Raw genomic sequence first — 22,799 nt, 5'->3', positions numbered from 1 at the left:
CCAAAGTACTCCTGATAGAGCTGATATACCCTTGTAGTATTATTTTGCCCAGAATATAGCTTCTTGGCATGTTCCCATATGTCCTTAGCTGTATCTAAGAACATGAAGTTGGCATTTATTTTGGGTTCCATACTGTTCCATAGCCATGTCATGATTTGAGCATCCTCCTGTTCCCAATCATCAAACCCTGGAGAGTCAGCCGGTGGTTTATCTATTTTCACATGCTTCACTTTTCTCTTTGCCTTGAGAAAAACTTCCACCGACTTGGCCCATGGAACATAGTTCTCACCATTCAGTTTAATTGAGGTCATCTGTACACCTAGATAGTCAGAGGAAACCACCACACTAGGTTTCTGATCACTACAGCCATCTCCCATTGCTGCCATGATACTCTTTCAATGCTGCCTCTAATATGAATTTCCAATCACCAACTAAGTGCTGCTGTCAAGAGTTTGATGTTTCAGAACCTACAGCAGTCCCTAAACACAATGATAGATGCACACGCCTTGGTTCTTATCCACACCACTACTGATTTCACCAAAAAAAAAAAACACAGACTACATCGACATTAATTCAGCACTTACTAACCAGATGAAAGCTCTCTTATAACTACTCAACAGAGTTTGTGCATCACAAGCACCACCACACAGCCATAGCTGTCACACACAATACAGACCTGCTTTAACGCTTTTAAGAGGGCACCACAAGACCAACAAAAACTCAACTAGTACCATTGCATTACACCTTGCACCATTCGGCCACCTACAGTAGCAGCCCTTATACCATTTGGTCACTGTAAACACAGCCTGTTCTTGTAATTTTTCCAAGAACCAGGGCAACAACCAACCTAGTTCTTTAGGTTCTGATCAGTTCTCTCAAGTTCTTGAAGATTTTCAACCCAGAAATACAACAACACACAGAGGAGAGATAACCAACCTTCGTTTGAGAGCTTCAGCCAACAATTCACTGCTGAAGTTGTTTTCTTAGGAAAGGAGGTTCTGTGCACCAGAAAAAAGAAGAGCTGTGATGTTTCAGGCCTGGGACGAACCACTTTTCTCCATTGACAGCCCAGAAGAAAAGGAGAGAACTGAAGCACGAACTGAAGTTGTCACGAACTGAAGTTGTCACGCTCTGATACCATGTTTCTACTGTAGCTACAGTAGTCCTAACCAGTAAGGAGAAGAGGAAAGAGAAGGAGAAGAAGAAGGAGAAGAGAAGAAGAAGAAGATGAAAGAACTGTCGAACCTGATAGCTAAACCCTATCAGTCGACCTCTTAATAGTGATTAGGCTTCTAATTAAATGTACAAGGACTAAACTGCCCCTACTTAAGTATGGGACAGAGAACCTCTAATAAGACTGCCACATAAGCTCATAACTTAACCAAGGTGAGTTGACTAATCTACCCTTATTCGGCTAACTCTAACATCATTAATTAATGCTATTTCATCAGCAAGTAACAAGCACCATGGCATCTCCTTTGAAATATGTTTAGCCAATTCACAAATGAGCAAATCAATAAGGACTAAGTGGTGAGCCTATTGGTACCAATGGCCTTACCCAAGAGGGGGTGAACTGGGTAGAGCTTTAAAAAATTTGAGTTCAAATATGAATTCTTTGACTATTCACAAGTTAAGCTCAATAGCCTTTCCCTAAAACTGAAGCTAAGCCTTCTTTACAATAGGAATCAAGATGCAACGGAATGTTAGGTTCAGTCAAATTGGTTTGGTTGTCAATCAAGATGTTATTCTCTGATTAACTCAACTGCTGAACAAGAAATTTGTAGCTACAAAAACAAACAAGCAATATGATAGCCGGAGCTATGGGGTTAACAATCAACAAATATAAACAATAATAATAATAGAGACTGCTAACAAGATGGTAGCAGTGGAAGGATAAACAGAACAATCAAAATTTACATCCTGATATTTGGTTAGTGGTTCTACAGTTAAACAAATAAATATAAATGCTGAATGTAAATAACTGTAGAAACTTAAAGGGTGGTTGATTGTAAAGAACAATAAATTAAATGCAGTTGCACCTAGTAGTGTGTGCTTGAATAACAACTGGAGAGAGAGGATCAGCCATTAGAGGTAGCAAAGAGAAGGACCTGTTACAATATGATAGCTGAGATGGGGACCAACTATCCAAGTACAATTAATTTGAGATTCAAGTAGTTGTTAGTTGCTACCAGAATCTCAAGGACAAATCTAACTGCAGAAATGTAAGTACAGTTGAATAACAATGAACAATAGATAAAAGCAACTGTAAATGTAAATGCACAATGGTTAGAATGAATGGCTAGCAGTGGGAAGATGTTAATAAGCAATAAAAGCCCCAAATTACTAAACTAGGGAGTTAGTGCATTTAGTAATGGTAATGAGGTTAGTAGCCCAGTAATTGCACTAAGTGACCTTATATCTTGCAGATGAAAACAAAGAAACACAAAATAGAACAATATCTGCAAGATCTCAAGGAATCAAGATATTGCAATTAACTGATGATGTTAGCAAATAAAAAGAAACTGCAAAACTGGAAAGAAAACAAACAAACGAACACACACAAGGCACACAAGATTTTTATAGAGGTTTGGCCAACCTTGCTTACATCCTCTACCTTAAACCACTACTAGGGGTTTACATTAACCAATTGGACTTCTTGGGCACTAGCCAAGCCTTTACAACTAGCAAGACTTTACGGGTGTTTGCAATAATTGAAATCGATTGGGCTTCACAAGTGCCAACCCAACCTGAACTAGCAAGGCTTCTGGGTGCCTGCAAGACCTTGTAGTTGGGTTTAACAGAAGTGTCAACAAGACCTTGATGGTGTTCATACCTGGTCAATGGTCTTACTTTCTTTAGCACAAGAGTGGGTTTACAAGCAAGAGAAACCTCTCAATAGATAGATAAATCAATCATAGTTTTCAAGGCGCCAAGGTGAGGCTAGGCGACAAGGGGTCGCCTAGGGTAGTTCCCTAGGTACCATAACCATATTTTCTTAATAATTATTCATAATTTTCATAAGAAAAGTCTAGAGTTCATGTTAAAGTATAGAAAATCAACATATTCGTGAGAAGAAAAAGAAGGAAAAGAAAATTAAAAAAATATAGGGGCTGAACCCTTATTTTTGTTATAGGAAAAGAATAAAAAAAAAAGTAGTAGTAGTAGTAGAAAATGTGTTGATTAGACAAAATTTTAAAGTTCTTCCTTACTTATTGGTTCAGGTTTTAAAGTCTTTGAGGGTTCAATACAGCATTTAGCAATGTTTATATTGATTAAACCCTAACAGAATAATAAAATAATAAAAAAAATAGTATATAAACACACAAAATGAATTTTTTAGTTTAATAGTGCCTATTTTATAATTATAATGTCAAAAAATAAAGAATAAAAAAGTATTTTATAATACATAGTACAAAACTGCTTGGTGATTAGGCTAAGTGAGCCTCAAAGGGTGCCTTGTCGCCTAGGTGTCTCCTTGACAACTATGATATCAATACAAGCACAAACTAATCTCAATTGCTAGAGTTCTCAATAGATGCTCACTCCCAATAGGTGGGTGAGATTGTATAAGGTCAAAGGCTTCTCAACTTTGCTCACCTCTAACACTATTGAAGCTCAGGGATCTCTTCAATAAAAATGACACTAGCTTGCTTGCTTTCTTTGAAAAACAACTATATGCAATGTGTACAAGAAATGCATAGGTTGTTTTTAATAAGCCTTGATTCAATCTCTTGCTTTTTCTATTTTGAATCAAGTAGAACCAAGGATCAAAATATCGGTTTCGGGTATCGTATCAGATAGTTTGGATACGGATACAGATACGCTTTGAAAACGCATGGATATGGACGAAAAATATGAAAACACATGGATACATTAGGAAAATGGTACAAATTTCGTAAATACATCAATTACACTAATTTTAAAAGTCAAAATATCAACAAATAAAGCATAAATTCATAAAGAAATTTATTACTAATATAACAAGATACATAAATATCATACAATTTTGTTGATAATCTAACAATCAAGAGTCCAAGACTCATATTATATAGTTTTTATAAAGTAAAACATGCACAAAACCATTATTATGTTAAATTTTAAAAGTCCAAGACACAAAACATATGGAATTATTATATTTTAATTACTATAGCAATTATTTTCTATTTTTACTTTTCAACATTAACAAAAAAAGTTAATTAAATATTAAATTTTGAAATGTTTGATAGTATCAAAATTACTATCATATGAAATTTATAATTTTTCTAAGATACACATATTATTATCATATCTTTACTTTCAATCTTAACTTAAAGTATGTCAAAATTATTAAAATTTCTAAGATACTTATCTTATGAAATTCATAATTTTTAATTATTAAAGTAACAATTCCATTATTAACGTTTTTATTTTCTTTAGTTTTTTCTGAAATAACAAATCATTTTTATATAAATTTAAATTAGTGGATTTGATAAATTCAATTTAATATTATATTTTTGAATATTTTGTAATTTTTTTTATTTATGTAATTAATAAATATGTTATTTAGTCTAAATTAAAATATCAATGAATAATGTATATACAAATATTAAAATTTGATGATACATATAATGTACAAATTTATGAAATTTAAGTACTAAAATAATTATTTATTATTAATATTTTTATTTTTATAAATTTATTGAGAGTAAAAACAATTTTTGATATAAATCTAGATTTGATAGATTGCTTACTTCATTAATGTTTATAAAATAGTAATTTTTAATATTATTTTTGATTTTAAGTTAGAATTATTGAACATAAAATATAATATTTGTCTAGGTTCATGTTAATGATAAAGTTAATTAAGTGTATTTTGTTTCACTTAATATCACAAGTTGAATGATGGCATAGTGGCTTAGAATGTTAGTGCACTGTGGCATGGGTGCCAAGACTTGAGTTTGAATCTTTGTAAGAGCGCTTTTTAAACAAGACAAGAGATGCACGCGTATCAGCGTGTATCAGAACGTATCGGATGGTATTGGCTGATACGGTGCGATATACACCGATACTGATCTGTATCTTGTCGATACACACGACTGATGTGTCAATATTTAAATTCTTGAATAGAACTCTATTTGTAGAGGAATTGAGAGCAAGTGACCATTTTCTAGCTGTTGGAGCGATTTTTCCTTCTTTAATGGTTCAAAGTTTCTCCAACATGTTAGAAGGATTTCCATAGATGGTTGTAACTGTTAGAACCTTTAAATGGTTAAATTTCTTCAGAGTAGTCGGTTGTCACATTTGTTAGTTGGCTACATGACAAGGGTGAAATCTTTTTTGTCTCTTGGTCATGTGGTTCCTCCATATTAGTCAACTGGTATCAATTGAATCCAGTCTGTTTAGGTTAGTTGACTATGCTTTTCTAGGTAGTCGATTTATTTTTTTAGAAAGGGCATATTTAATGCCTCGACTGTCACAGTCAATGTTCTAAAAATCGTAATCGTATTGTAAATCGTAAAAGGTTTAAATCGAATCGTATTGTAAATCATAAGATTTTTTCTGATTTTTCTAGAAATTATCAAAAAACTATAAAAATACCTAAACCCCTAAAAAATTATGAAAATGAATGACTTTGTATTAATTTTTAGCCTATAGACATAACATAAATAGGTAGTAGTAGTACTATAGTAGTAGACTGGTAGTGAGTCTAACAATTACACCACTTTCATAAATCGTAATTCAATAGATGCTATGGGTATGATCAATGTTCAACTTCAATTTTAAGCAATAAAAAATTATATCCTTAATTGTATTGCTATTTAATATGATCATATAATTATATAAATCTGAGCTATACATGACATCATGTTCATATCTTTCAAGTTTCAATAATTTAGCCAAATCATCAATACAAGAATACAATTGTGAAATAATGCAATTAAAGAAATTAAATTCCGAAATCTAATAATTTTTTTTTGGTAATTAATACCATTGCAATATTGGACATAACTCATAAGCATAGTTGTCAAGGCGACGCCTAGGCAGTGTCAAATAACAACAAAATTCTGAAATAATCAAGTTTTCAAGTACTCACCAATGACCAATCAACATTAAGTTCAAGACTTCAAGCAAGCTACAAGCCATTAATGCAATACAATGAACAATCACATAGAGTTAGAGTCATGTCATAGTCATACTATCATAGGCAATTTTCTTTAAAAAAAAGAGACAGACAATTTTCTTTAAAAAAAAGACATATAGATTATAGACATAGAGTCATAGACAGTTTTCTACCCAAAAAATGAGCCAGAGACAATTTTCTAAACAAAAGTCAGAGACAATTTTCTATATAAAAAAAGAGTCTAAGGTTTCAGCCATTCTTCAAGACTCATTCAGCATCCTCTTCATCTTTACTTGGAAGTTCAACTTCATCTTCATTGTCATCTGATTTGTAGTCATCAAAGTCCTCTTCTATTTCTTCTTCAACTTCAACTTCAACATCAACTTCTTCTTCCTCTTCATCTTCCAATTGAAGCTGTCTTGGTCTTTTTCCACTAGATTTTGTTGCTCTTGCTTGTGAAGTTGAAGCTCTAGACCTTGAATGCTGTTGAGAATGTGCATTTGGCTTTAGGTTATTGTTGTCTTTTCCTATTATTTGTATTTTGGGCACCCTTATAGGGACATGATAGTAACACCCTATTCTCTCCCGTAACTCTTCTTCTTCTTCTTCTTCTTCTTCTTCTTTCTTCCTTTCCCTCTTCCTACACTTGACAACTTGGTATCAGAGTGGGAAGAAGTCTTGGACTAGGTTCCTCTGCCAACTCCCGAACTCAAGAAGACTTATTGACATCAGACCGCCGCCGGATGACGTCAGTAGTCCGTACAGGAATCGGCGGCAACCCTTGAATCTGATATACTTTGGTGCACCCTAATTTTAGGGTTATTGTGGTATGGGAAGTGGTTCCACATCCTTATAACTTCTAATCTTTCTACGGGAGGTCTTTTTTCCTTCCTATATTGTTGTCAGTTGGTTGTTGTAGTGCTGTAGAACTGTTAAAAGGCCTACCCAACTTAAATGGATGTGTCTAAGGAGTTACAAACTATTTCCGGAGTGCTTCCGAGTAATGTCGATGTCTCCAGTGGTATGATAACCACTGTAAAACTTGATGGAACCTATTGAAGATTAATCAGTTTTATGATGTTTTTCTAAGTAGATGTTTATGTTAGTTGTTAGATAGAGGGTGGGGACAACAATAGTTATGTGAGTCCAAATTTTATTATGTTTTTGAGTGTTATATATGCTATTTTATGTTTTGCCGCCCTATAAGGGCATAGTTGTCTTTGTACCGTTCTATTATTTTAGTATAAATAATAAGTGAAGGGGGCGGCCATAATATAGCTCTCTTTTCTTTCCAACTTATCTTCTTCTCTTCTTCTCCTTCCCTCTTCTCTCTTCAAGAAGCTACTTTTCTTTTATATTTTTTAATTCAACAGATTTCTACTTGGTATCAGAGCATCGGCTAGGGTTTCTTGAAGCATTTTCATGCAGCCCTAGATCAGCTGACTGCATGAAGTAGTAAAGGACTGATCGATCTGCTATAGATTGCTCAGTTCTTAGAGTTTTTGGTGGGATCTAGTCATTAGGAAGGTGATCTACTGTTCGGCATCAAAATCAAGAAGAACTAGAGTACGGGGAAGAGTCCCAGAAAAGTTGGACTCTTTGTTTTTGATATGATCTTGGGCGCCTAGGTATTGTTAGTCTTCTTTTGATTTTCTGAAGAGGTCGGTTTGGTTTTTTGAATTTTCTGGGCTTCCCGGAGTGATCGATTCACTTTTCTCTTTGTTAGGAGGCATGGGGAGGAGAGAGATTTCCCTCCAGCTAGGGTTTTCTTCTTCCAGAAGGGTTGGTTTTTGTGTGTGTGATATTAAATTATTTTTTGAAGGTCTCCAATCTATTTTTTCCTTACTGTTGGATTGTTTGAAGTAAGATGGAGAGTTGGAATATCGAGATGAAATCTACTGGTATTGTAGGATTGGGTGTTGGAGGTAGTAGTGATATTTTTGGGTATGTGATCAATACTATAGTAAAACTTGATGGTACAAATTATTTGGAGTAGGCACAATCAACTAAGATGGCTATTGGTTCTCGTGGAAAATTAGGGTATCTCACTGGGGAGGAGAAGAAACTTGGTACAGACTCTTCCCGATGGGTGCAGGAGAATTACATGGTAATGTCCTAGCTGTGTAATTCTATGTTACCTCATATTGCAAAAAATTTTCTAAGGGCTAATACTACAAAGGAGATTTGGGATGGAGTGACTGAAACCTACTCTTAGAAGCAAAATGAAGCCAGAGCCTATCAGTTAAGAAATCAGGTGGTAAGTATGAAACAGGGAGAAAAACCTCTTGTTGTGTATTTCTCCATGCTGAAAACCCTATGGCTGGAAATAGATCACTTAGAAACTGTGGTATGGGAAAGTGTAAATGATGCAACAACTTATCACAGACTGGTAGAGAGGAATATGGTTTTTGAGTTCTTAGCAGGGCTGAACCCTGAATTTGACATTGCTAGGCATCATATTCTTTCTAGGGAGGGTGTGACACTCTCTCAGGCCTATGCCTTTGTCTCTAGAGAGGAGAGTAGGAGGAATGTAATGCTGAGACAACTTGGGATTGACCAGTCGGCTATGGTTGGTACAACAAAACCTAAGCCGAATGGAGACAGGGGGAGTAGTGAGACTAGAGGGGAAGATAAGAAGGACTTGGTGTGTGATTATTGCAAGAAGCCTAAGCATACCAGGGACACTTGTTGGGAGCTTCATCCAAATCTTATGCCTGCTCGGATAAGAAACAAGAAAGGAAATGCAAATGTAGCCACTACAGGAGACTCTTTAGCCCTTCTCTCCCAAACAGATTGGGAATCCATTGCAGTAGCAATAGTGAGAATAGAATTGGAGAGGTTTGGATAGCTTATGAGTAAGAAAGAGTCACCTAGCTCTAGCCTTCTAGATGAACAGCAGAATGCAGGAGCCAACTACACCCCTGCTGGTAGAGACAGTTGTGCTCTGGTAGAGACAGAAGTCTCTACAACAGATGGTTCACATATGCCCATTGCTGGGAAGGGGACAGTTAGAGTGCCCAATGATATAACTCTATCTTCTGTTTTACATGTCCATAGACTTCATACCAACCTACTGTCTATTAGTTCTTTGACAAAAAATTCGAATTGTTCCGTGACCTTTCTTCCTGATAATTGTGTTTTGCAGGATCTGGAGTGAAAGAAGATGATTGGGGGTGGTTGTGAGGTGAATGGAGTCTACCTTCTGGATGAGATTCTGAGACATCAGGGCCATCATGTTAGCAACAACAATAGTAGTGGGCCAGAGTCAGTTAACCAGATTATGCTTTGGCATAATCGTGGGACATCTTTCTTTTAGTTCTTTGAAATGTCTTTACCCCAAGTTGTTTGAGTCTGTTCAGTTATTAACTTTGGAGTGTGAGAGTTGTCAGTTAGGAAAGCGTTGTAGACAGTCTTTTAAACCAAGTAATAAAAGAAGTACTTCTGCTTTTGATATTGTTCATACTGATGTATGGGGGGCATATCATATCCCTTCCATGGGAGGATTCTGTTACTTTCTCTTGTTTGTGGATAATTATACACGATATTCTTGGATATATTTGATGAGATCACGTGATGAGGTTCCTAACTTGGTATGGTAGTTCCACCAGATGGTTCTCACACAATTTGGAGTGAGAGCTAAGGCTTTTAGATCAGATAATGCCAGAGAGTACTTTGAGAGGGACCTGACCACGTATATCTTAGAACATGGTGTTGTTCATCAGAGCAGTTGTGCATATACACAACAACAGAATGGAGTTGTAGAGAGGAAAAACAGACACATTGTGGAGGTGGCAAGGAGTCTTATGGTGTGTGCTTCAGTTCCTGTGCAGTTCTGGGGAGATGCAGTTCTTACAGCCATGCATTTGATTAACCGTGTTCCTTCACGGACTTTGGGGTTTAAGGTGCCATTTAGCCTTCTTTTTCCAGATGGAGAGATATTTCATATACCTCTGAGGGTTTTTGGTTGTGTTTCTTTTGTTCACATTCTTGGCCCTCATTGAAAGAAATTGGACCCTAAGGCCAAGAAATGTGTTTTTCTTGGGTATGCTCAGAACCAAAAGGGGTATTGCTGTTATGACCCAGTGTCGAGGAGCAGATTTGTCACTATGGATGTTACCTTCTTTGAATCCACATTTTTCTTCTCGGGTGGTTCTCCTCAGGGGGAGAGTTTTTGGGAGGAGAACTCACAATTTGTTCCTTTTTCTGTTTCTATGGTGCCTCCATCAGTTCAGCCAGCACCTATACCTCCAGTTTCATTACCTGAGCCTCTATGGGCAGCCTCACAGAAATATCAACACCGGTAGATGATGGTTGACTCCACGCATCCTCAACCCACACCACTCTCTATCAGTCCTTCTGAAACTCCAGATTCGACAGATACAGTTCCAGGTATTCCTCTTGAGCCTGAGTCTGTTTTGTTTTCTGATGATAATGTTTCTATCCCTAACACCATTGTTGCATCTGATTCCACTAACCTTGATCTTCCCATTGCACTTCGTAAGGGGAAGAGAAAGTGTACAACCCACTGCATTTCACAGCATCTTTCCTATAGTGCCTTATCATCCTCCTACCATGCTTTTCTTTCTTCCCTAGATTCTGTGTCTATACCCAAGAATGTTACTGAGGTTCTCTCCAAACCTGAGTGGAAAACAGATATGCAAGATGAGATGGATGCTTTGGTCAAAAACCAAACTTGGGAAATAGTTGATCTCCCCCCAGACAAGGAGACAGTTGGATGTAGATGGGTATTCACAGTGAAGTATAAGGCTGACGGCAAGATAGAGAGGTACAAGGCAAGGTTGGTAGTAAAAGGGTATACTCGGACCTATGGTGTTGATTATCTGGAAACCTTTGCACCAGTAGCAAAGATGAGTTCAGTTCGTATCCTTTTATCTCTAGTAGCCACCTATTCATGGCCCTTTTTCCATCTTGATGTCAAAAATGCTTTCCTCAATGGTGATTTACAGGATGAGGTATATATGGACATTTCAACAGGCTTTTATGAAAATGTTGGTAAAGGAAAGGTGTGCAGACTCAGAAAATCTCTGTATGGACTGAAATAGTCACCTAGGGCTTGGTTTGACAGGTTCAGAGGGGCGCTCATCCATTTTGGATACACATAGACACAGTTTGATCACACCCTCTTTGTGAAGAGAGATGCTCTGGTGTCAATTCTGATTGTGTATGTGGATGATATAGTGGTGATAGGAAATGATATGGAGGAGATTGATGATCTCAAAAAATCATTGCAACAAGAATTTGAGATCAAAGATCTCGGTGAGCTCCAATACTTCTTAGGGATTGAAGTTGCAAGATGCAGGCATGGGATCTTCATTTCTCAGAGAAAGTATGTACTTGACCTACTGTGGGAGACTGGGAAGCTGGGGACCAAACCAACAAATACTCCTATTGATTCAAATCACAGAATTAATGGTGTGGATGGTGAGTTGGTAAAGGATGTGGGGAGATATCAAAGAATGGTGGGCCGACTGCTGTATTTGTTTATGACACGACCAGATATTTCTTATGCTGTCAGTGTTGTGAGTCAGTACATGAATGCACATCGGGTTCAGCACTGGGAAGCTATTGAGAGAATACTTGCATATCTAAAAAAGCACCCTAGTAGAGGCAATCTTTACTCAAATCATGAGAATCTGAATCTAGAAGCCTATACAAATGCAGACTGGTTAGGATGCTTAGATGACAGGAGGTCTACATTAGGAGTGTGTACCTTTGTAGGTGGAAACTTAATCTCCTGGAAGAGTAAGAAGCAAGCGGTTGTGGAAAGGTCAAGTGCAGAGGCTGAGTATAGATCCATGGCTCATGGTGTCTCAAAACTTCTTTGGGTTAGTGAGTGAGATTGGAGTGAAAGTAGAGGAACCTATGATGTTATACTGTGACAATCAGGCTGTAATCAATATTGCCCATAATCCAATTCAGCATGATAGGACAAAACACATTGAAGTTGATAGACACTTTATAAGAGAAAGGGTAACAACTGGAGAAGTTTGTTTGCCTTATGTCTCTTCAGAGTTGTAGCTAGCTGATGTTCTCACTAAAGGGGTGGCAAAGAACAAGCTTGAACATGATCTACGCAAGTTGGGAATGTGTGACATTTACTCCCAATTTGAGGGGGAGTGTTGAAGATTAATTAGTTTTATGATGTTTTTCTTGTAGATGTTTTATGTTAGTTGTTAGATATGGGGTGGGGACCATAGTAGTTATGTGAGTCCAAATTTTATTATGTTTTTGAGTGTTATATATGCTGTTTTATGTTTTTCCGCCCTATAAGGGCATAGTTGTCTTTGTATTGTTCTATTATTTTAGTATAAATAATAAGTGAAGGGGGCAGCCAGAATATAGCTCTCTTTTCTTTCCAACTTCTCTTCTTCTCTTCTTCTCCTTTTCTCTTCCTTCTCTCTTCAAAAACTACTTTTCTTTTATATTTTTTTAATTCAGCAGATTTCTACTGAACCAACTTCCTAGAGTGATCTCAATCAGCCAAGCTTACTATAGGAGGTAGGGGTAAGCTAGGATTTATTACTGGTAGAGAGGAGAAGCCAAAAGCTGATGACCCCAAACTTGCTAGACGGGAACAGGATAATTCCTTTGTTATGTCATGGCTGGTTTGTTCAATGCAACCACATATTGCCCACAATTATATGTTCCTCTCCACTGCCAAGGATATTTGGGATCGTGTTACAGCCACATACTCTCAAGCAAAAAATACAGCCAAAGTCTATCAACTCTGAAGAGAAGCTTGTAATATACGTCAGGGGGAGAGGACTGTAGCCATGTACTTCTCTTCTGTGTAGTCTGTATGGGAAGAAATTGATCATTTGGAGAACTTGGAATGGAAGAACCCTGAGGACAGTGAACAATATCGGAAGTATGTTGAGAAGAACCGAGTGTTTGACTTCTTGGCTGGATTGAATGGTGAGTATGATTTTACTCGACAACACATTTTGAGTGCAGATATTCTTTCCCTTGTTACTGCATACTCCCTTAGTGCATGGAGAGGAGAGTAGAAGGGTTGCTATGGTGCAGACTTTAGTGATTGATCATTCTGCCTACATGTCTTCAAGGTCCGAGTCGAGTACAAACACACAGGGTACTAATGAAAAGCATGATGATGTGGTTTGTGATTACTGCAAGAGGTCGAAACATACGAAGGATAGGTGTTGGAAATTGAATTCACATTTGAAGCCTGACAAGTTTAAAACTACAAAGAAGGGTAATGCTCATCTTGCTACTGTTGGAGCTGATTGCCCTCCTAATGTACAGTCTCCCACACATGATTCCTCTGATGTGATGGAGAAGCTCAGGATTCTGTTGACTCAGCTTGAGAAGTCTAGGTTCTTTGCCTCTACTAGTTCTAGTAATCCTTCTAGTGCTTTTGCAAAAACATGTATTGCACTTGTTAATCTTCTCTTACTAGCTCTTAGATTGTGGACTCTGGAGCTAGTGCACATATGACTGGTATGTCTTCTCACTTCACCTCTTATAAGTTGGCTCTAGGGGAAGGAAAAATCACTGTCGTTAATGGATCTCAGACCCCTATCTCTGGTCTGGGGGAGGTTAAGCTTACTCGTTATCTTTCCTTGATCTCTATCCTTCATGTTCCCCACTTGTACAAGAATCTTTTATCTGTTAGCACTCTTACCAAATCCCATAATTGTTCAGTTACTTTTTCCTTCATTGTGTTTTTTAGGACTTGAGAACGGGGAGGACGATTGGAACTGGACATGAAAATTTGAGTTTTTTGAAGTTGTGGCATTGTTGCCTCGGTCATGTGTCTTTTAAGTCCATTAAATTTTTGTTTCCAAACTTATGTCAGTGTGGGTCTAGTTTGAGTATGCAATGTGAAGTTTGTCATCTCTCAAAACAATGTAGAACTATATATCTTGCAAGTAATAGGAGTGATGTTGCTTTCAACTTGATACACACTGATGTTTGGGGCCCATACCCTATTCCATGTATGGGTGGCTATAAGTATTTTATATTGTTCATTGATGATTACTCTAGATATACTTGGCTTTACCTGATGAAGAGTAAAGATGAGGTTCCTTCCATTGTTCAAAACTTCTTCAAGATGGTGGAAACACAATTTGAAAGGCACATCAAGATAATACGGTTTGACAATGCTAAGGAGTATTTTGAAAAGCATTTGCGATTATTCCTTGAAGGAAAGGGAGAAATTTATCAAAGTTCATGTTCTCATACTCCGCAATAGAATGGTGTAGCAGAGAGAAAAAGTAGACATGTTGAGGTGGCAAGAAGCTTTCTCTTCCAGATGAATGTACCAACTCGATTATAGGGAGATGCAGTTGAAGCAACAATGTATCTCATTAATAGACTTCTTTCATGATCCCATTCTCTCCAATTCCCTTATCAACTCTTGTTTCCTAAGGATCCTATTTTCAGCTTGCCTCTCAGAGTCTTTGGTTGTAGTTACTTTGTTCATGACATGAGTCATCGCTTGAAACTTAACCCCAAATCTGCCAAATGCATATTTTTGGGCTACTCTCCAGTCCAAAAGGGGTACAAGTGCTTTGATCCCCATACTAGTTGAAGGTACGTATCTAAGGATGTTACATTCCTTGAGTCTACTCCATATTTTCATTCCACTCGTCCTTCTCTTCAGGGGGAGGGTGTTTGTGAAGATCGAACTCCTTTCTGTTTTTCTATTCCTACCTTTATGGACATTCCTAGTTCGTCTTCCCCTTGTAGTAACAGTATTCCTGCTCCTCTTCCTCCTCCTCCTCCTGTTCCTCTCTAGCGATCTTGGCAACAATGGTTTATAAGGCATAGAAGGAAGGATACTCTTGAGGCTGAATGTCCACAACAATCGAATCACTCGATTCCAGGTAACTCTGAAAGAACCCTGATCTTCCTTCTCCTATTGTTATTGAGCATGATGTCTCACAATCTGACCTTGGCCTTCCATTGCAGTTAGAAAAGGAAAAAGGAAATGCACTGCCTACCCCATCACTAACTGTGTTTCTTATGATGCTCTTTCACCCTCCTATCATGCCTATGTTACTGCTATCTCCTTTGTTTCTGTTCCTCGTAATGTTTTAGATGCAGTTCAATCACCTCAGTGGAAGGATGCTATGAACCAAGAGATAGAGGCTCTCTAAAAAAACCACACTTGGGAGCTTGTTCCTCTTCTTGAAGGCAAAGTCCTAGTGGGTTGCAAGTGGGTGTATACCATTAAACATCGGGCTGATGGATCAATTGAAAGATACAAAGCTAGGTTGGTGGCAAAAGGATACGCCCAAACATATGGGATTGACTATCAAGCATAGTTTTCAAGGTGCCAAGGTGAGGCTAGGTGACTAAGGGGCGCCTTGTCGCCTAGTCGCCTAGGCGTCACCTAGGCGATGGATTTTTTATGTTAAAAAAATAGATCCTAGGGTAATTCCCTAGGTACCATAACCATATTTCTTTAATAATTATTCGTGATTTTCATAAGAAAAGTATAAATTTCATATTAAAGTATAGAAAATCAACAAATTCATGAGAAGAAAATGAAGAAGGAAAATAAAATTCAAAAAATATAGGGGCTGAACCCTTATTTTTGTTATAGGAAAAGAAGAAAATAAAAAGTATTGGTAGAAGAAGAAGAAGAAGAATATATGGAAGAGGAATATGTGCTGATTAGATAAAATTTTAAGTTCTTCCTTATTGGTTCAGGTTTTTAAGTCTTTGAGGGTTCAATACAGCATTTAGCAATGCTTGTGTTGATTAAACCCTAATAAATAAGAAAATAATAAAAAGAAATTAGTATATAAACACACAAAATGACTATTTTAGTTTAATAATGTCTATTTTATAATTATAATCTCAGAAAAGAATGAATAAAACAGTATTTTATAGTAGGAAGTAGAAAATTGCTTGGTGATTAAGCGAGGCGAGCCTCAAAGGGCGCCTTGTCGCCTAGGTGTCGCCTTGACAACTATGCTCTCAAGAGACCTTTGCTCCTATAGGCAAAATGAACTCTATTCGAGTTATTATGTCTCTTACTACTCATTATTCATGGCCTCTATATCAGATGGATGTGAATGCTTTCCTAAATGGAGATCTTCAGGAGGAGGTATACATGTGAGGGGAAGGTTTGTCGTTTAAGAAAATCATTTTATGGGCTTAAACAATCCCCTAGAGCTTGGTTTGATAGATTCAGGAAGGCTATTTTCAAAATTGGGTTTACACAATCACAAAAGGACCATACTTTGTTTATATGAAGGGTTAATGGCCTACTCACCTTGTTGATAGTGTATGTGGGTGGATGATATTGTTGTCATTGGAGATGATCACTCTAGGATAAACCAACTAAAGTCATTCCTTGCTTCTGAATTTGAAATCAAAGATCTTGGGAATCTCAGATACTTTCTTGGAATCGAAGTGGCAAGGTCAAAGGGAGGGATATTTATTTCACAGAGGAAGTACTGAGTGCTGATGATGGAGATATTCTTCTAGGCAAGGGTGTTTACCAGAGGCTTGTTGGTTGACTTCTTTACCTGTGCCTGACTCGACCTCATATATCCTATGTTGTTAGCATGGTGAGTCAGTATATGCACAGTCCTAGAACTTCACATATGCAGGCTGTCAACTGGATTCTTGCCTACCTAAAGGGTGTCCAGGTAAAGGAATGTTATACTCTAACTAGGGACGTCTCAAGGTTGAGGCTTATACTGATGTTGCTTGGGCAGGTTCTATAGATGAAAGAAGGTCCGACTCAGGTTACTGCACCTTGGTTAGAGATTGGGATCCAAGTTGAAACCCCAATGATGCTACATTGTGATAATCAAGCTGCCATAAGCATTGCTCATAACCCTATTCAACATGACCGCACAAAGCATATTGAAGTTGACAAACACTTCGTTAGAGAGAAGATAGCTAATGGAGAAATATGTGTGCCTTTTGTTAGGTCAGAGAACCAATTTGCTGATTGCCTCACTAAGGGTCTCAACAAGCCAAAACTTGATAGAAACTTGAGCACGTTGGGCATGATAGATATCTATGCTCAGCTTGAGGGGGAGTGTTGAAAATGTGCATTTGGCTTTAGGGGTATTGTTGTCTTTTCCTATTATTTGTATTTTGGGCGCCCTTATAGGGACATGACTATAATTTTAGATTTAATATATAATGGAATATTCTGGGTGTGAACAGTAACACCCTATTCTCTCCCGTAACTCGACAACTTCTTCCTTTCCCTCTTCCTACACTCGACAACTTATACATTAGTGGCCCTTCAACTCCAGAAGCACAACTAACATCTCCCCATGTTAGTGTATCATCATCAAACACCAAATCAGCTTCTGCATCATCCTCATCACATCCTACTTCCCCCATTACCCATTCATTACTCTCATCTATATCTTTTAGTGAAATGGGGTCATTGGTGCTATGTGAGTCAAAACTTTCTTTAATCATGTGGTTGAACTTAACAAATACCAAGTCATTTAGTTGCTTCTGATCCAACCAATTTCTTTTCTTAGTATGAATTTGTTAATTCAAAAAATTAAATAAGTGTAAAGTTAAGATAGTTTATCCAAAAAAATGGAAGTATTCTAGTGTAGTAGTTTGGCATAATGCGCAAATACACTCCAATTTCGATCCCACCCCGATGCACTACATGTTAAACTTAGAACTTTTACTGTAATCTTTTGTAGATTCGGAGTAAAAGCACCAAATATGGTCCACCAATCAGCTAAAAAATATAAATATTAACTGAATTAGTGATCATTAGACTAACTAAAAATATTAAGAGAATCAAATATTATATTAATTATTAAACCAATGTTATTTACCTGATGCTTTAATCTTCCTCTAGGAAATAGCCATATCAAAACCAAAAATGGCTTCTGCATTCTTGTACTTGGATATTTCATCAGTGATTACACTTCTCTTGTTCTTGTCCTTCTCAAGCATCTCAATTACTTTAAAAAGTTCCATCATAACCTCTTCATCTATTTCTATTATCTTGTGATCATCATAATAAAATTGGGGGTTCAAAAAGTAACCAGCTGCATGCAATGGTTGGTGGAGTTGGCATTCCCACCCCTTATCAATAATTTAAAAAATGTCTTCATATTTTTCTTTCCTTCCACCAAATGCCTTGTCAATGACCTCCTTTGCTCGGTCCATAGCCTTGTAAATATAACCCATGGAAGGCTTGTTTTCACGATTCACCAACCTTAATATACGAACAAGAGGGCCACACACTTTAAGAGTAAAGATGACATTATTCCAAAATGTGAGCATCATGACTGTCTCCCCTATTCTTTTCCCTTTTGCTTCTTTTATCCATTTGCTATCATTCCATTCCTTTGAGTTGAACAGATCTCTCAAATTCTTCTTTTGTTTGTATATACTCTGCAATGTGAGAAAGGAAGTAGCAAAACGGGTTTTTGCTGGCTTAATCAATTCTCTCTGATTTGTGAACTTCCTTATCAGGTTCAATAAACCTGGATGGTTATAGATATACCCCATAAGTGCAATTTCCCTTTCAATTGTTTTCTTCACAGTAGGCAACTTCCCAATGTCTTCCAATATCAAGTCCAAATAATGGGCAGCACACGGTGTCTATGTCAGATGATGATGCTTTGCCATCAAAAACTTCCATAATAATACAAGAAAACAATTCAAGAAATAAGAACTAAGAAATGTGACTCTAACATGTTAAAAGACTAGAGGAAAGTTAAATAGAAATAATAACGAAGTATAAAACTCACCGGCTTGGACATAATTTGATGCATTGTCAGTAATAACTTGGAGAACATTTTTCTCACCAATTCTCTCCACCATCTTGTCAAACAACATTGATAACCTCTCAGCTGTTTTTACTTCACTTGAAGCATCAATGCTCTCTATAAACATTGTCCCCGCATGGCTATGGGCCAAAAAATTTATGTGGGTCCTATCCTTTTTATCCATCCACCCATCAGACATAAGAGAGCAGCCCCATTTTTCCCAAGACTCCTAATGGTGTTGAAGCAATGTTTTTGTATAATCAACCTCCTTCAAGAAAGGAACTCGCAACTCATAGTAATTTGGGATTTTTAATCCCAAACCAAATTGCCCTATTGCCTCTATCACTGCTTCAAAACTTTTCAAGTGTACGGTATTCAAGGGAATACCAGCTTGATAAAACCATCTAGCAGTGCGTATGCATACTTGCTCTCTCCCTTCTTTATTATATGCATCACTAATAGTGGTTTGCTTCATCTTGTTCTGTTCTCTTCTCAAATTCACAATTTCTTCTGGTCTTGGAGTAGGAAAAAATTTATCCAAAGGCCCCTTTTGCCTTCTTATAGGGGGCTGTTTAGAACTTCTTTTTGAATCTGAAGTAGAAAGAATGTGATTACCGCTACCAAGCACTTCCGCCTTGTCCCCCATCTCATCTTCATCTTCAATTATATTTTCAAAATCATCAAAATCAGGAATTCTGCCCTCTTTTATTGATTTTTTTCTCTGCATGTATGCTAATATCTCTTCTTTCACCTCTTTCGGGCATTTAGGACAGACTTTAACATTTCTTCTTCCACCAATTAGATGCTCTTTTGCTCTATAGATCCCTCCATTTGTCACTTTGCCACAAAATTTGCAAGTGACAGAATTTGTATTCTTTGGATCTTGCAAATAACAATATTTCCAGCCCAGGTCTTTCCTATTGCTTTCTTGAGTATTGTCGGACTTGTCTCCCATCTCTTTACTCTACTTGGTTCGCAAAATTTCCAATCGGCAAATAACAAATTGCAATTTGCAACTATCAATACTCATATTTGTGAACCTATCAGACTTTGAAAATAAATAAACTATTCTACTTGATAATAAAACAAATAAATAAACTACTCTATTTGATAATGAGAAAAACTGAACTGTTTTAATGAGAAAAAAACTGAAAAAAAAATGAGGCGGATCCCCTGTTTTTATCATAACAACTGAAAAACAATGGGGCAGAGTCCCTGTTTTAATAAGAAAAACTGAAAAAAAATGGGGCGGATCCCCTGTTTTTATGATAAAAACTGAAAAAACAAATGGGGCATAGCCCCTGTTTTTGTGCAAGAAGAAGAAAGGGGGCGGAGCCCTTGTTTTACTGTTCTCAATCTTTTCTTTCTTTTATTTTATGTATATCTTTATACTTTATATCAAAGTAAATAAAAGTTTTGATTACTCAACAAAATACTGAATGTTGTGGCTGCTAGAACCTGGGGTATGACAAAATTAGCTAATGATGCTCTGGACCTTCAATACGAGCAGACATTGAAAATATGGTTTTACTTTTCATGGTCTCAGTTACTTATTTGGCATTTCAGTATTGGTGTCTGATTTGGTAATAGAGTATTTATACCAGGTAACATGTTTGCCATAGAAGCCACATAAATATTGGGGTGTATGTGTCATCTAATTCAGTTATGGAATATGCTATTTGTTGAAAAGGAAAAAACTGTTATGTATATTATCATTGACAGTACCACTCCATTGTTTTTCTTTTTTTTTTTTTTTTTTTGTGTAGCATTCAAGGCTGCATTTCATAGGAACATGGAGGAACAGGTATCGTAAGCGTTTTCCTAGCTTGCCTGATGGAGATAAATTTGGAAATCCTCATAATAATGCTCTGACTGTTCCACGGAAAATTATCCATATAGATATGGTAAACTTTTCCATTTCTATGCAGTGCTTTTGATACAAGTGTATAATCTTTCTTTGTTTTGTTTCTAATGGAATTTTACCCTTTTTAGTTTCTAATTTCTTTGTATTGCTTGGGTCTTTGACTATTTAGAAATTTTGTTTTGTCTATATGCATGGTTGGGCTGTCTAAATCTGTATTAAATTTTCTGTGATAACTTGTGTTGTTCCAGGACTGTTTTTTTGTTGCAGTTGTCATCAAGAACCTTCCTGAGTTGCGAGATAAACCTGTTGCAGTATGCCATTCCAACAATCCCAGGGGCACAGCTGAAGTTTCATCTGCAAACTACCCTGCTCGGGATTATGGTTGGTTTTACCTGAATTTACCTACACCTTTTAGCTTCTTGGTCTGCGCTAGAGTACTGTGAGTCTCTGTATAAATGAAAATTTGTTTGTATGTGGTAGGAGTAAGAGCTGGAATATTTGTCAGAGATGCAAAAGCACTTTGTCCTCACCTTGTTATTGTCCCTTACGATTTTGAAGCATATGAAGAGGTTATATTACTTGCTTGAAGAAGCATCTTTCTTTGTTTCTTTCATACGTTCACATTTGTTGTTGTCTTTCTTAGAACTATGTTTTTTTATATGTGTTATTGCAGGTTGCTGATCAATTTTATAGCATCTTGCACAAACACTGCAACAAAGTGCAGGTCCATATGATGCAGCATGTTCTTCCAATTAATATTTCTTTTTTCACTTAAGTTATTTTTTATGAAACTGTAACTGCTAGTGGATGCAGGCTGTAAGCTGTGATGAAGCATTTTTAGACGTGACAGACCTTGAAGATGAACATCCTGAACAGTTGGCTTCAATTATCAGAAAAGAGATAGATGAGACGACAGGATGCACTGCAAGTGCAGGCATTGCTCAAAATTTGCTCATTGCTCGCCTTGCCACAAGAACTGCTAAGCCAAATGGCCAATGTTACATCCCTCCTGAGAAGGTATATTCTTACATGAAGCCATTTTAATGTAGGACTGCTTGCTTCAGTACCAACTAATGTAGGACAGTTTGTTTTGATACCAGATGTAGGACCTGAATACCAAAAGATGAGTTTAGAGGAGGTTTAGGACAAAAAGTAATGATTGGTTAAGGTAGAAAGGTCTATGAACTTGATCATAAAAATCACTGATTCAGCACAAGACAGTGAAAAACTTGGAAATAGGAAGATTGGTCTAAGGATGGGATATATATATATATATATATATATATATATTTTTCAGTGAAGCTTCATAGGCAGGGTTAGAATGGATAATTTGACTAGGTTTGGTTAGATTCGTATGTCTTACTCAAAAGGATGGGAATTCTAGGATTGGTAGAATAATCATACAATAGGGAATATAGGATTCTAGGTAGAATTTTGGGATAACATTTGGAGGGATGAAAGGACGTAAGGATATGTGGAGGGTGTCCATATATAGGAGGGATTGGAGATGGTTTGTTACAAAAAGGTGAATGAGCAGAATGGAAACCTTTGGGTTTTGATGAAATTGAGGGGAATTCATCTGGATCAATTCCAATACTTTGAGAATGTTGAACGAACATCTTTTTATGAAGAATTTCTGGCTATTGATAGCTGTAATAGCTTATTGAAAGTTTAAAGAGAAAATAGAGATAAAGGGAAGAAAAACTTGGCATCACTAAATGGGGTGCCGAGAATCACTCTAGGGCATGAGGATCACTCACCACACACAGCTTAAGATTTTTTATCACTTTTTTCCAACCCCGAATATTCTCTCAGTGGAGGGGAACATATAACTTTAGTTGTAAAAACTCAAAATAAACTTCATTGTATCTGTACGTTTGCACTTTATAGCTTATACATCTATACCAATGTTCTGAAAATTGTAATCACAAAGAAAGTTGAATTGAATTGAATTGTGAATTGTATCATAACTGTAAGATTATTTCTATTTTTTAAAAACTTGTCAAAATTTAAATATAGATATGCTTAAAGGAAAAATATAAATAGAAAAGTTATTCTTTTTTTTTTGGTAAATTCATAT

General features: G+C 36.8%; 1 protein-coding gene across 13 annotated transcripts in view; it reads left to right on the top strand.

The window, feature by feature from the left end:
* Positions 1-22,799, top strand: part of REV1 (DNA-directed DNA polymerase) — a 77,956-nt gene that overhangs the window by 7,202 nt on the left and 47,955 nt on the right. For all 13 annotated transcript variants that reach the window (XM_088984540.1, XM_088984512.1, XM_088984534.1 and 10 more), the window contains exons 6-10: positions 20,622-20,759; positions 20,968-21,100; positions 21,200-21,288; positions 21,393-21,443; positions 21,533-21,736. In XM_088984540.1, coding sequence (XP_088840666.1) covers positions 20,622-20,759; positions 20,968-21,100; positions 21,200-21,288; positions 21,393-21,443; positions 21,533-21,736 — 615 coding nt within the window. The remainder of the gene's footprint in view (positions 1-20,621; positions 20,760-20,967; positions 21,101-21,199; positions 21,289-21,392; positions 21,444-21,532; positions 21,737-22,799) is intronic.

Source organism: Nelumbo lutea, chromosome 1, assembly GCF_056320005.1.
Source record: "Nelumbo lutea isolate HS-2025 chromosome 1, American lotus-T2T, whole genome shotgun sequence".
Taxonomy (NCBI): Eukaryota; Viridiplantae; Streptophyta; class Magnoliopsida; order Proteales; family Nelumbonaceae; genus Nelumbo; species Nelumbo lutea.
This window is presented reverse-complemented; position numbering and strand designations above follow the sequence as displayed.